General features: G+C 40.0%; 1 protein-coding gene across 5 annotated transcripts in view; it reads right to left on the reverse strand.

The window, feature by feature from the left end:
- Positions 1-7,767: 7,767 nt before the first annotated feature.
- FAM171A1 (family with sequence similarity 171 member A1) overlaps positions 7,768-14,819 on the reverse strand; it is a 115,302-nt gene continuing 108,250 nt past the window's right edge. For 4 of the 5 annotated variants that reach the window (XM_053262575.1, XM_053262573.1, XM_053262572.1 and 1 more), the window contains 3 exons: positions 14,588-14,704; positions 13,279-13,393; positions 7,768-12,211 (listed from right to left, as the gene is read on the reverse strand). In XM_053262575.1, the coding sequence (XP_053118550.1) occupies positions 10,492-12,211; positions 13,279-13,393; positions 14,588-14,704 (1,952 nt within the window). In that variant the 3' untranslated portion in view covers positions 7,768-10,491. The remainder of the gene's footprint in view (positions 12,212-13,278; positions 13,394-14,587; positions 14,705-14,819) is intronic. The other variant, XM_053262574.1, reaches the window with a different exon arrangement.

The raw sequence follows: 14,819 nt of genomic DNA on the forward strand, positions 1-14,819 counted from the left end.
GATTTCCTCTCAGTGCAGTAAAGCTGCCAGAAAGCATTAACTCTATCCATAGAGTATTTCACACCTAGCAAAAGTAGAACCAACTATTACATCCCAATTTAAAAATGACACTTTAAAAAAAAAGCACTATGCTCAAATTACTTTGTGATGCAAAAGGTCTGCATGAGAACTGTGAAGCAAGGGGCATGTGTTGTGGTTTTATTTTCCTTACGAATACACTATATGTCCAAGTTGGGTTTTTGTTTGAACTATGGAGCAAGGGACACATATTGTGTTCCAGTTAATTTGTAAATGGTGAAGAAGCTGTGTAAATCCATTGGGGCTTGCATAATCTCCCCCTTTTGGTGGGGGGGAATACACTCTGACCCTGATCTGTGGTGAATGATCAAGATGTATGGATCCTTTGTGGGTTTTGTAGTTTCCCCCCAACCCTAATGCACTCTGGCCCAGACCTGTGGGTTTGTGGTGAAATGGATGGATGCTTCTTTTGCAGGGTGGGGAGGGGGGAGATAAGATAATTATGGCCAGGGTCCAAAATTACCAAGCTGCACCTCTGCTCTGCTGTTTAGAACTGTGCCTCTTCTTTCCAATATGCCAATTTGTCTCTGTGGGCATGACCCAGCCCTCAGACTGGAAAGTTGACCAATCAGTGAGAAGTTGTATCTGAAGGTGTATCCAAGGGGTTGGCCCTGCCCAAGATTATTTTATGCTTTATGTGATTGGCTAAAAACCCCTTTTGCTGAAAATTTCTATTGGCTTATTCTATTGGCCAACTCAGCAGTTTCCATGGGACTTTTCCCTGCCCAAAGGGGGCCGACAGGAGAAGCCAGTTTGGCCCTCCCTGTATTGAGAAGACTGGAGCAAGGAAACCTTGTCATGTGATTCGTAATCTGCAGATCCCATCCTCTGCCAGCAAGAGCCCATATTCATGATTCAGACATGAGAGGAGCCATGGAAAAACCAAAATAAAACTTGGATTAAATAGTCAGCAGCACTGTTCCCTCTAAAGTGTGCACATGTGCGTGCACTCACACATTTTCTGATGTCTGCTCAATTAGTTTTAGATCCCACTCAGGTTGAATCAGGAAGGCCCCACTCTGAATGCATGTGCGCGCACACTGCCTTGATACTGCCACCCAGAACAAAACTCATTCTGCACACAGATGAAAAAATTTAGAGAGAACACTGGTCAGAAGTTATTAAGGTCACATAGAAGTCTTTGTTTAATTCATTTAATGCAATTAAATATTTAATTTAATTTCTTTCTTTCTTGGGAAGGCCTGGCCCCATTTGGCCCTAAAGAGGAGCCTCTATGGAATCCACGTCCCACTCGTACACAGTAATTGCATTCTGTGCTGGTTGTTACGACCTTTGATTGAAACAATAAACCTGTCAGGAATGAACTAACGGAAAGCACAAGAGAGCAGGTGCCACTGTTTATTGAGCAGTCACTTGGTCCTTGGTGGATAACTGAGGGTTATTGCCAAAAGTAACTGTCAAAAGGCTGGAGGCCCAGGAAATTGCAAACAGTGCTCCTGGTGCCAGCATGTAGGTGAGGAAGGCTACCATGAAACAATCAAATGGCTCTCTGGAGAAGCAAAGTGCCAATAGAAGAAAGAAGAATGCCACCCGACATTCATCCAACATTTGAAGTTGGGCAGAGAGTGTTGGGTGGTGGAGGGGAACTGACATTGTCCACTCAACATTGGGGGTTTCAGACATCACAGAAAGCTGGAGAAGGACAGGCAGGTGCTGGAAGCACATGCTCATCAAGAACCACTGGTTCCCTCCGACATACCTTTTGGTGGTCATGCGAAGCCACCTAGCTATAGAAACACTGAACCATATCAGGTGAAACGATTCAAAGTTTCTTAATCACGTGTGCATGAAGGGGTGAGGTTTCATCTGATTTACCTCTTCACATGCAATTTAGACTACATTGAAATAGTATTTAAAATTACGTCTGGGACAGTGGTTTGCCCTGTCTCACGATGGAAACTAGAAAAGCATGCTGGGCGGGAAGTAGGATGTGTGTGTTCAAGACCTGTTTTGATATTGATTGGGTTCTTGTGCATTTAATTCCTAGAATAATAATGGACTAATTTTGGACCCAACTCAGATATTTACTTATCCACATCTTGCATGCATACCTTCCAACCTCTATAGCTAGCCTGTTTCTCTTCTTTCATTTATTTGCAGGATGTGATAATTACCTGCCTTTTAGTATGTAGGTGAGGCTAGTTTGGCTGTTTAGTCCAAACCAACCCACTGAGAATCTTCTCTGCAGGGTGTGGCTTGGTTCACTTCTGCTAAGACTAGGTGATATGTGCTTTGCATGAACTTCCTGCAGTGTGCCTGCTCTCTCCTTGGGGAACATTGATTTGCACTGCATAGGCAGATGCGGGAGGCAGGTCAGTGGATAGCCCTGCCTTTTAAAGCAGGAAGCTGGACCAGATTAGCTGGAATTATCTCATGATATCAGTTTTTTAAAGATGTAAATACTTTTCAAAAATGTCAGACAACCTAAGTGACGAAGCAAAATGCCTGTTTAACCCCTCCAAATAACACCCAATCACATGTATACTGTCCTCATCAGATCTGTTCTTACCATAGTTCACATTATTTGAGACAAAAGGAAGGGGAGAAATGGAGAAAGAAATTCCTTTTGGTAAGCAAAAATAAAGAACAGTAGACAAAGATTAAAAAAAATAGCAAAGAACCTAATTCTACAGCTAGTAACAGCAAAGCAAGAGCTAGGCATCTGCTAACATACAATAATAACATCAAGTGAGAACAAAAAAGCCCCCAAGCATTGCTGCTGTATAACCAAAGGGATCAGGTGCACAGCTAAGCTTTCATTACACATATGCCATGCAGAACAGCCATAAGAGCATTATCAAAACAGTGGACTGGCAATGAACATGTGATGCTGCATAATATAGTCAGACTATTGGCTCACCTAGGTCAGTACTGTCTGCTCTGATTGGCAGTGGCTCTCCAAGGTTTCAGACAGTGGTCTCTCCCAATCCTACTCAGAGATGCCAGGGATTGAACCTGGGACCTTCTGCATGCAAAGCATGTGCTCTGCCATTGAGCTATGGCCTCCTCCTGTGGTTATTTTGGTATTGATTGGGTTCTTGTGCATTTAAGAATATAAATAAGAATAATTATGGACTAGGTTTGGACCCAATTCAGGTATTTACTTATCCACATCTTGCATGCACACCTTCCAACTTCTGTAGCTGGCCTGTTTCCTTTCTTTCATGTATTTGCAGGACATAATTACCTGCCTTTTCAAGGAGAGGAAAGAAAAATATGTGAAAAATAGGATTCTTCTTTCCCATAATAGTCAAGTTTTCCAAGTGTGTGTGTGTAATCACAAGTAGGTTTAGAATAATCTCTTAGGATATGAGCATTTAATTATGAACGTGTGCACTGGTCATTTGACCATAACAAATATCTGAATCTAATTATGAATGTGTAAATATGAAATGAGTATGATAGAGAAGTTGGTCATGACTAATTTAAGTCCCATGTGTTTCAATAGTGCTCTGTCAGGATTCACTTTCTTTGGCTGCGGCCTAATAAATGATTGCTTACATAATCTTACTCCTTTATGCATAGTATTGTGTCAAATCACGCAAGTCCTGGTAAGGAACATATCACAGGAGGCTAACATATGAAAGTGGTTCTTTGGTTTTGGGGGCGGAGGGAATAGTTAAAGTGAGGATCATTTTGCTCCAGTGTATCGTTTAGGTGGCATGGCCTTTTTAGCATGTAAACAACATGTGGTGCGTCAAATCTAAGAAGAATCTAATAGTTCATTTCTGGATGATTTGCATATACAGATAACTTTCACCTGCAATATGCGGAAGATAGCCAGAAATGAACTATTTTTGCACTAAGCACCTCCACTATAGACCTTCTTAAAAGCAGTAGTATTCAGTGGGAAGAAGCGCTTGGTGGCTGACCTTGCTCCCTTTGCTGGCCATACTCCCAGATGCAAATGCCAACCTCAAGCGACTGGACCAGTCCAGAGACTGGCACCTTCTTCTTCTCCCCCCACCACTGTAATTTCTGAGCATTGGATAGATAGGTTTTAAAACCCCATCCATCCCAGTGTGTTCAGAAGGTGCAGTGGCAGGAGAAGGGGGAAGGTGGCAGGTGGGTGAGGTGACACCCATCAGTGGGGGTGTGCCAGGATGCTTGTACTCACTGGTGCAGGGACTGCCAGAAGCCATCGCCTCACCTCACCTGATTAGCAAGCTATCCCTGGGAAGAAGGTTCCCCTGTGATGATATCGTTTCCTGTGTGGGTCACAATCTATGTCATGCCCTTGTAAAGTATATATTCTATGTCACTGCATAATGATAGTGGGACAAATAGGATACAAATTAGATGTATACGGCTTTTCTCAGCTTCACAGAACAAAGCAAAAAAAAAAATTAGTTTGATTGGAGATGTTTCCTTTAATATGGATCTGGGTGAGAGGAAGGGTTGAATAGGATAATATAGTCCTACTCCAGGTGCCTGAAGTCTGAGCAACATATCCTTGAAAACAAACACATAGAGAGTAAAGGAAAAACACCCCTGTTCTATGGCCAAGCAATACACATAAGACAATTAGAGAAACATTGAAGGGGATGGGATGGGGGATAGGCTGTCTGTCTGCCCTACCGGTGCACTGGAACTGAAAAGTGCCAGGGAAAGTATATATGTCATCATTATTTCTATAATTTGTTTCCAGCCCTATAGCAAGATACATTCAAGCCAGCTCACAAGGACTTAAAATTCAATAAAATCACAGCAAGATGATTTTATTGTATTTTAATAATACAATATTTAATATTGTATTTAATTAAATACAAGAAATATCCAAGAAATAGCAGGGATAATTGAAGAGTAGCTGTCCACTTAAAAACACTAAAAGCCTGAAAAAATTCCCTCCCTAATAAAATTGTTTTCAGAGCTTGCCTAAAAGCAGGCAATGAAATGGGCCAGGACTATCTCTCTTGGGAGGCCATTACACTGTCGGGGCACCACTACAGAAAAGGCCCTGTCTCTCATGCCCACTAACCTGCATATGTCAGCAGGGGGACAGAAGGAAGGCCTCAGATGCAAAGTTCCTGGGGAGATTCATCTTGCAACATTCCACATCTTGGGGCAATGCTCATACTGTTAAGAACTGTCATTATAACAACATTTAGCCTGCACCCTCCCCCAATGGAATGTGCAATGTTCTTGGAATAAAAAACTTCCAGAAGGCAGTTGAAGGTAATGAAGGTAATGGTTAATTTAAGGTAATGGTTAATGAAGGTTATGGTTAATTTCAGCTAATTAAAATGCTGCAGTTAAAACTGAATTTTGAAAAATGAGCAGCAAGTTGGAAGTTGCCCATAATCAACTATAGCTATGTACAAAGTCGAGCAACCTGGATTGGTTAATAATATTCATTCTGAATAGATTTCTATTTAAGATATTTTTTTTTCCAGAAGGGTTAATACAAGATCCTATGCAAGATAATCATTTGCAATTCTTTTTCATTCACCACCAGGTGGCAGGCACCGACCTTTCTTTCCTTCTGCAACTATTTATATCTAGAGTTGTTTGCAAATTTGGGATGGCCTGAAATTGCAAATGAGATATCAAACAAAACTGAGAAATTTCAATCCATGCACTTTTAGAAAGATTCATTTCAATTATTTCCTTAAAACAGGTTCCTAATTGCTGAGAATAGTATCGACAATGAAAAATGAGTAAGGAAGGCATATGGAGGGACCAGCCACAATTCAAGCATTTTGTTGTTTTCTAAGACAGATGCAAGAGGCTTTGCCTTGCTAACTGGGCAAAGAGGCAATGCCAACATTTTAAAGTGGTAACACTCTTACATTTAGCAGGGAGAGAGCAACTACGCCTTAGCCCATCAGTTCCCATAAAACTGATTGCCAAGAAATTTAGGGCCAATGAAAGGAAGTACTTTTTCACACAACACATAATCAACCTATGGAATTCTCTGCCACAAGATGTGGTGACAGCCATCAGCCTGGATGGCTTTAAAAGGGGTTTAGATACATTCATGGAGAACAGGTCTATCAATGGCTACTAGTCTGAGGGCTATAGGCCACCTCCAGCCTCAGAGGCAAGATGCCTCTAAATACCAGTTGTAGGGAAATAACTACAGGTGGGTGTGCCCTCAGCTCTTGCCTCACCTGTGGACTTCCCAGAGGCATCTGGTGAGCCACTGTGTGAAGCAGGATGCTGGACTAGATGGGCCTTTGGTCTGATCCAGCAGAGCTTTTTTAATGTTCAGAACCAGAGTACTTTGGGAGGAAGGGAGAGGGGAAAGGAATTGAAATGTATACAGTAGCATGTTCCTTTAAAGACACACAGAGAGAACTTGGAAGTAGTAGTGGTGAAGGTGGTGGTAGTGGATGAATCAGCAGCATGCACTGAATGATAACCTCATTTTTCATGTTGAAAATGATAACTTCTTTGAATTATATTTTTTGTTGAATACTGATCATGATAATCACCTTTATTTCATTATTAGTGAAAATAACTGGTTTGATCTGGGCCATTGGTTCATCCCATTAGTTTAAAATAAGGGACATCCTTGCTAATAAGGGACAGTTGGTAACCCTATCAATGCAAAGTATCTCCAATGGTTGCAGTTGTGTATCTCCAATTGTCTACCTTGTGCTTCTTTAGATTTATGAGCCCTTTAGGGACAGCAAACTACTTCTTTCTATATACACCACTTTGATAACTTTTGTTGTTGTTGAAAAGCGGTATATAAATCACCATCACTGTTGAGGGGACAGCCCTTTGCAACAAGTACGGGCCTTCTTCCTTCCTTAAAAGAAAAGTGGCCAGAGAGCATACCTTATGACCACATCCCGCTCCAACCTTCATGGAGAGTTGGCTTTGAAAGGCTACTGTGGTAAAATCTGTATTAAATGGGCTCCATTTATTTCAAGATAAAAATATTGCATAGAACACAGAAAAGAAAATCTGCCTCAAGAATGAAACTAAAGTGAAAACAAGAAGTATATTCTAAAATAACAAAGGCTAGCCAATATGCTCTTTTTACCTGTGGTATTAATTTGTGACACGCAAGCACCTGTTTTTAATTTCATTGACTAACAGCAAAAATAGAGCTCACTATTAATTCAAGATTTTCACCCTCAACCCAGTTTTGTCAACACATTGGATAGTTTGCCGTTTGCATACTCTGGGCCTACATTTGTGTATACATGTGGAATAGAATCTCACACCAAGTCCCAACATATTCACTTTTTTGTATAAAGGCATAAAAAGCTCAAATAATTTGCTGATCCATCAATCAGCTGGTCAGTACTGTCAGTGAAACTTCCTATTTGAGTACTCCAGTTCCAGCTGGGTATCTATTTTGAGTATATACCTACAACCCTCAATTCAGGGCAAAACATGACTATTCTTATTCTTATATGATACTGATTTACTGTAATGGAGAACCAATTTTTACAAGGGTTTTGTTTCCATTGAGTTACTGTGACACTTAAAAGCACTGTGTGATGCAAGTGAGATCAATCCTCCCCCTCTTCCATTTGCTCTCCATTGGCATGGGCAACTCTGGCCCTTTAATTACCAAAACAAGAGACATAAAGATCTCCTCCCGTCCCTCCCCCGCCATGTACAGTCTCATTGTGACAAAAACCTGAGGGCCTCTTCCCTATTAAATATAGCGACTATAGTAGCAGCTTTCAGTCTTCTTTTTCTTTACAGGAATGACATATATTAAAGTTTTTAATGCACTGCACAGGCACCTGTTAATTTCTTTCCAGTGCATTACATATCAACCCTGATCTTGAAATATAAAATGTTACATATGTATTACTCAATACAAGCATTGCAGAAGTCTCAAGAAATTATGAAATGCACAACTTTCTTAAATATTTGTTATCAGTATTATTGAAGGACAACATATATAAACCCAATTGCAGTTAATTTGTGCAATCTACACAACTTGTTCTGTTCCTTTAATGATATACTCACCCTAATCCCAATTTAGGAAACCACTTAAAAAGCATGCCTACATTAATATGAAGAGCTACTGCTAATGTCAAGAAAACTCAAACATTTGTTTAACCCCAGCTGAATTCAAATTGTCTTGAATTTTCACTTGAAAAAGTTACAGGCATCAAAATTGCCCTTGGGAAAAATGTATAGGATTTATCTACACCCTATTTGGGCTCTTGTCTTGGAGGGGCTCCTAGGCACTTGATTCTTGTGTATTCCAAAATTACTTTCTAAGGTTTTGTCCAAAGATCTGTTGCACAACAAAGGTTGTGAATTCCTCTTCTATGGCTTACAGTTAGTGGCTAGGTTAGCAGAATGTGATGACTTTCTTCATGTATTGATTATTAATGAGGCGCCTCCACCTTCTGATTCTAAAAATCAGGTAGACACTCAGTATTTTCAACAAACTATATGACAGCAGAACACGACATTATAAGGCAAACATGGAATTCCAATCCTGTTTGTGCTGCTTGGCAGTAAAGAGAGGGGTGTGTGTGTGTGTGTGTGTGTGTGTGTGTGTGTGTGTGTGTGTAAAGCACTGGCACATGGAGGGTGCTTGTTCTTTCCCTGCCTACAATATGCTCTCTGTGAAAGGCCCTCCAAGCTGGTTTTTACCAGTTTTTTGTCTTCAGCCAGGCTCTGGGATTGGGAGGAAGCCCAGTGGAGGACAAAAATGTCCTTGAGTGGAAAAACTGTGGAAAATTGTGGAAAATTGTCATGCGGGAACATTAAGCACTTCCTTCTTCTACTTGCTAATTCCTCCCTATAGGTTGATTTCCTCTTCCCCTTGCATTCACATTACCTTGAGTATGGAACACGTCTTTATTGAAGTACCATGTAGCTGAGGTACATTTGAACAAGATGGAGAACTATATTTAGGACCCACATTCTCTTTTGTGCAGGGACTCAAAAAGTACCCACATATAGGACCCGCCTGAGGTACATTTGAACAAGATGGAGAACAACATTTAGGACCTACATTCTCTTTTGTGCAGGGACTTTCTGATACAGAAGACTGGATCTGGGTCTAGGGAAGCTGTAGTAATCGCTTCTTGGCCTTTTGGCTGGGAAAGCATTCTCTATCCTTCTGTGGAGATTTATTAGAAAAAGCTGGGATATGCAAGTATCAAAGGAGCCTAGGTGGAGGATATCCGAGCATAGTGCATTATATGAACCGCTGCAGACACCACTTATGATTCTATGAAGATAGCAATAATATTGAGACAAACTGACCTCAATGTTCTCTTTGTACAGCATAAACTATTTGTCTATTAAATAACAATGTTTTGATTCCAAGGAGGAATTAAAAAAATCCTCAATGTTTAAAAAGTTTATTTTTCAATTATAATTTTTGGATAACCAAGACGCTTTATATAGAGAAAGCTCAGAAGTGTATCTGGCACTTTTGGATAGTACATAATAACTTTGCCCAACATTTCTAAAACACATTCAGTCCACTTGCTTGGTCCATAATCCACGTTACTTGAGCCTATATACACCATATGTACACTCAGTGAAACTATCTTCTTGGCTACTTTGGGTTTTGTTTTTGTTTTAAAAAGATGTCCTCTAGTCTATCTTTGCTAAACAGAATCCACAGTACACACCATAGCTAGAGAATACATTGTAGTGAAATGAGGAGTCATTCAGCACAGACACTTGATGGCATGCAGTTTAAAGAAAAGGTACAGCTTCAGAAATTTAAAAAATCCAAATATTCAAGGCATTAGCAAAATAAGGGGCTTGTTCATTGATCCTGTAAAAAAGGCACTTGGAGTGAATGGGGACCAGAACTGGAGGAATCGCAGCGGACTCAAAATTCAGTTTTGGTTTCATAAAAAGGCTCTTCAATACCAAGAAATGCTACTCAGGCTTCATGTAGATAAAACTCAGTTGCTGAGCAGGCTCTAACAAAGATGTAAAATGTTTTACAACTACATTGTAAATAAGTAGGAAAAGCATAGCTTAAGCAAAAAGATTACTAAAAAGCAGCAATGCATAGCCTTCCTTTGAGATAATGCATATCTGTAGACATCAAGTGTTGAACTCTAATTTAAGATACCCTTTCAGTAGCATCATCATGATACAGCTGAATTAAGAAAATGTAACCAAGTTTCACATAAATCCCTTTCTAGGGAAATCTGAGGTCATAATCTGCCATACCACTTGCCAATCTGTCTAAATGTTCCTGATGGCTGATGTCAAGGAAATGGACACAGTCATCCTCTTATAAGCTCTTTTCTCAACATGTTCCTCAAACTGCTTTTTCAGAGTTTGAATTTGCACAGCAATTCTTTGAGTGCACTTTCTCTGTGGTCCACCAGAGGGTTATTTCCCCCCTTCTCTTTTCCTTTACTGATAAACGGAGAGCATCCACATTAAAAATATTTGGCAATTTTGTATTCCACTGAGAAAAGACGGATTTAGGGTAGCTCACTTTAGATTGAAAGCCATGAGTGGTCTTTCCTCTCGCTTTTGCCAGGGACTTTTTTTATCTTCTCCTTGGTCATCATCGTCATCATCATCATCGTCATCATCATCATCATCATCGTCAACTTCATTGTGGACAGTTGTTCCATGTTCTGGACTTGTTAAAGGCTCTGGTGAACTTTCTACATTTCTTTTTATGGTTTCTTCCTGCAGGCTGGGCAGCTGGCTACCTGTTCTTCTGCTGTTTCCCTCCAACAGACATCGTAGAGTACTGTCTTCTGGGCTGCAAACTGCAGTTCCACATTCACTGCCACTTTGGTCCATATCATCCAAATATACAAGCTGCGTATATGTTGTGCTGTCTGGAACCTTCTGCTCTTTTTGTGGATGTTCCTGCACTTGCTGATGAGTTTGTTGCAGAGACAAATGATCTCCCCTTCCCTTTCGGGCAGATTTTGGCTCATTCATGTCAACACCAGAATCCAAACTGGCATCATTGCTTCCATTCCTTCCAGCTCTTTGAAGATCAATGTATGAATGTCTAACGTGAGCATTTGAACGCCCATCTAGAGAAACAAACCATGCCCGAGGATGAGGTAAAGGCTTACCTCCTCCTAACTCCATTAGAGCTTTCTCTGTAAGAAGCTGAACTTCACTATTCATTTGTGCCAAAGAGGCATCATTGAGTGATGCAGGAATGGATACTGATTCGGACATAGAAACATTTTGTGGGCTCCATTCACTTGTACCTGCTTCCTGCAAATGTTGTTGAGATATTGCCTGTGCAGCCAACTGTTGAGGCTGTATCTGTTGCTGGGAATGTGGAAAAAGCTGGGAATGAGGGCTTGATAGTTCTGCCTGGAGTCTTTCTATGCTGATTTGCTGATCAGTGGGAACCACCAAAGGCTGGCTAATATAAGGATGTTCTCCAGGAAGTTTCATATAATGACCTGGAATGACTAATGTAGGCAATATTTTTCTGTAAACACTGTCATTAACCTGATCAACAGAATTACAGCAGACCAGCTGACCTGGCCGAGGGAAAGAAGTGGGTCTTTCAAGGTGATCAACAGAGCGAGACATCATACATTCAGTGGGTCTGCAGTCTAGCAGTTCTGTTTCAGGTGCCGAAGGGATGGGGTACAGTTGTTCCTGAATATTATATTTACTTCCTGTAGATATATGGTTCATGGAGGTTTGCTCTTGCTTTTCAAATAAAGGCCGGGTCAACATTGCATTATAACTCCTCCTATGATCTTCCTTGTCAGGGGAGTCATAACCTTCTGATGTTTCCATAGATTTCCTTGGGTTTATAGAGAAAGCATCCACTGATTTAAGATAGTCTTTCCGTGAAGTATCACTAGAAGTCATGTTCTCTAGAGACATCCGGCTTTGGTCCTTCTCCTTATGGGAAAGCAATTCTTCTCGGGAGCTAAATTCCTGTGAGGTGCTGTATGTATGTTTGAGCATAGGAGTATGCATATCTGCTTCTCCACCTGGACACACTTTCTCCATGTGAGCAGCCCCAATTAATTCCTTGTGTCCTGAGGATTCTGTGTGACCTTTGCTAGCAACAGACAGCCCACCTGGGAATTCTGATTCACGGCGTGAAAATATTAAGTTGAGGTGGGACATAGAGGTTGATTGATCCTTTTTAGCGCCATTAAGCACTGAGGAAAGTTGCAGTTTCTTATGGTGTTGACGTGGTTTCAAACACTTTCTTCTATCATAAAAAAGAACAAAAATAGTCAACATGTTAATTAATTTGTAAATACTGAATGAATATGTGAGCATGTCAAACAAAAAGCACATTTTGGAAGAAGAAAGTCAGGTTTCCCACTCTCAGTATCAAAAAAGAAAGAAATCTCTATTCAGAATGAATTGATGACACCTTAACAGTCTAGTTTTATTCTGAAGGAATTGGCCATGGTTTGGTATTCATGTTATATCCAAAATACTTATAAACTGATCAGACACTGCACTGCCATGAATGAACTTTTTCTAGTCTTCAGTTTGAATGGAATAAGATAAAATCTCATGTGTGATTCATGGCAGCTTCTAGTGTATGATTACATTTTCATGACAATACAGCTTGTAGTAGGTGCAAGATTAATGTGGACCAGATCTCAGTTTTGTTACACTTTTTTTGTCTTTTGGTTTCCAAGTTTTAGTAAAGATCTATTTTTATTATTGGATGTCTGTGCCACTGTTTTACTCTCAAAAGGGTCCTCACAAATAAATTCATTTTAAAAAAAAGTTATTTCATATGTTAAACAAATTTTAAGTTTTTCTTTCACATACAACATTGAATGAACTTGTTTATATACATTAGGTTGGGACCCAAGATGCTCTTCCTCTGTGGAAAATGGGGGGGGGGACCCTAAATCCAGAATATTCTACTCCTTGTGCTTTTGTACAAGCAGAAACATGGGAATAGCTATTAAACCTATTCTTTCACTGTGCAAATTCTTTTGCAAGTTTGGGGGTGGGGTCATGTAGCTCAGTGGCTGAGCACATGCTTCTCATGCAGAAGGTCCTGCATCCCTAGATAGGGGCATAGACATCTCTAGGACTGGGAAATACCTCCACCTGAGACCCTAGAGAGTTGCTGCCAGTCAGGTCAGGCAAGGATGAGGTGGGTGGACCACTGTGTTGACTCAGTAGAAGGAAATGTAATACGTCCACAAGTGTTTGCAGAGTAACACCAGCAGTTATTTTCCTTCTGCTCACAGTTCTCTGGATCCAACTTATTGTAATTACAATATTAAATATTAAAATGAGACATTTTACCTGCAATAATACAAAAGGAGGCACAGTAGAACAAGAAGTATAAGAGCCATCCCTCCTAGAATTGCCAAAAGAAACACGGTGTGGTAAGTGGTTATGTCGTGGTTTACAACAGGACCTAGAAGATAAAATATTTAAGATGCTGAAGAAAATAGTTTCACAGCCTTCCAGTTCCTTTTTAATTGAACATATATGTAGGCCAGGCCTGCACAGGTTGCAGCTCAGCAAGCCAAATGCAGTCATGTGTTGGGATCTGCTAAGATCTTGGTGAACCTCCTCTTTTCTGCTGGTCTCTGACCGTAATAAAGGCTGATAGATTGATTGATTGATTGAACCTCCTCTTTTTGCTGTCTGCCAAGGACTACAAAAAAGGGAAAATATTTTCAATAAATAATAAATATTTTCAATAAATAAATGTTTTACCCACTGCTTATATCTGGTAGGTTTCTTAGTTTGTAGCTTTTTACTTATAACTTTTAATTTGGAACTTCTAAAATGTGTAACTTGTAAGTGTGGTTTTAGCTTGGTCTTTTTACTTTTATAATATTTTAATTGTTTTATATTGCATCTATTTTATTAATGTTGTGAGAAGCCCCGAACAGAAGTGTACTGAAAGGTTGGCGTACAGATATTTCAAAATAAATAAATAAAATTGTTATATACATGGCAGGTCATTACTCATGGCTAGTGGTCTCCATTTAATTTGGTGGGTCACAAATTGTGTAGGGATAATTTAGGATATTCAGAGTAAACATTTACTATATTATCTGAGTTCAGACCCACTTTTGCTGTGCTTATGCAAACATTTCTGCAGCTGGGGTGACAGTTATCCTGTGGATATTGATATGGTGCTGCACTACCACTAGGTTATTGGTGAGCAAGAAAACTTTACCCTGCATTTCTAGAGCAAGAAGGAACAAAATTCATGGTCTAGAGACAGCTTCTCTAAAGAACATCATACAACATTCTACAGCAATGACATAATTTGGGGCTTATACTGATTTATTCAAGCAGGAACTGTTTTTTTGTTTTAAATGCATCTACTAGGTGATCAAAATGACAACAGTGCAATTTACATGTCATTTAGAAGTTTGCAGATTTAACTGAAGAAGAGGCAACAAGTTATTTTGAAGCAAAAATATAACAATGTTCTTTGAAGATTTCTACCAAACTCCACCAAAGAACAGGATTTAAACTCTGTTTCCAGAATTTACTTATATATCAGGATGTGCTATGCAACACACACACACAAACCAAACTATTAAAAGCACAGTATATTATGCAGTTATTTTGAAAGCAAATACTATTTTACCTGGATTCATAGGTGACAGGGCTGCAACCCAGTAACCCAACTGTGGGGCAATGTATGTCCAGGTCATCTCACTTCCTTCTTGATGTATGGCACCTAAACTGCTTTTCAACCACGTCCCTGTAAAACAGGAATTGACACATTTAGTAGTAGTGCAAAAGGGTATTGGACACACAGTAGGGCTCAGTGTTCAGCCAGGATAGGAGAGCTGTGTTCACTCCCAATTGGCAGCTGT

The sequence above is a fragment of the Hemicordylus capensis genome, chromosome 6 (genome assembly GCF_027244095.1).
Source record: "Hemicordylus capensis ecotype Gifberg chromosome 6, rHemCap1.1.pri, whole genome shotgun sequence".
In the NCBI taxonomy this organism is placed as follows: domain Eukaryota; kingdom Metazoa; phylum Chordata; class Lepidosauria; order Squamata; family Cordylidae; genus Hemicordylus; species Hemicordylus capensis.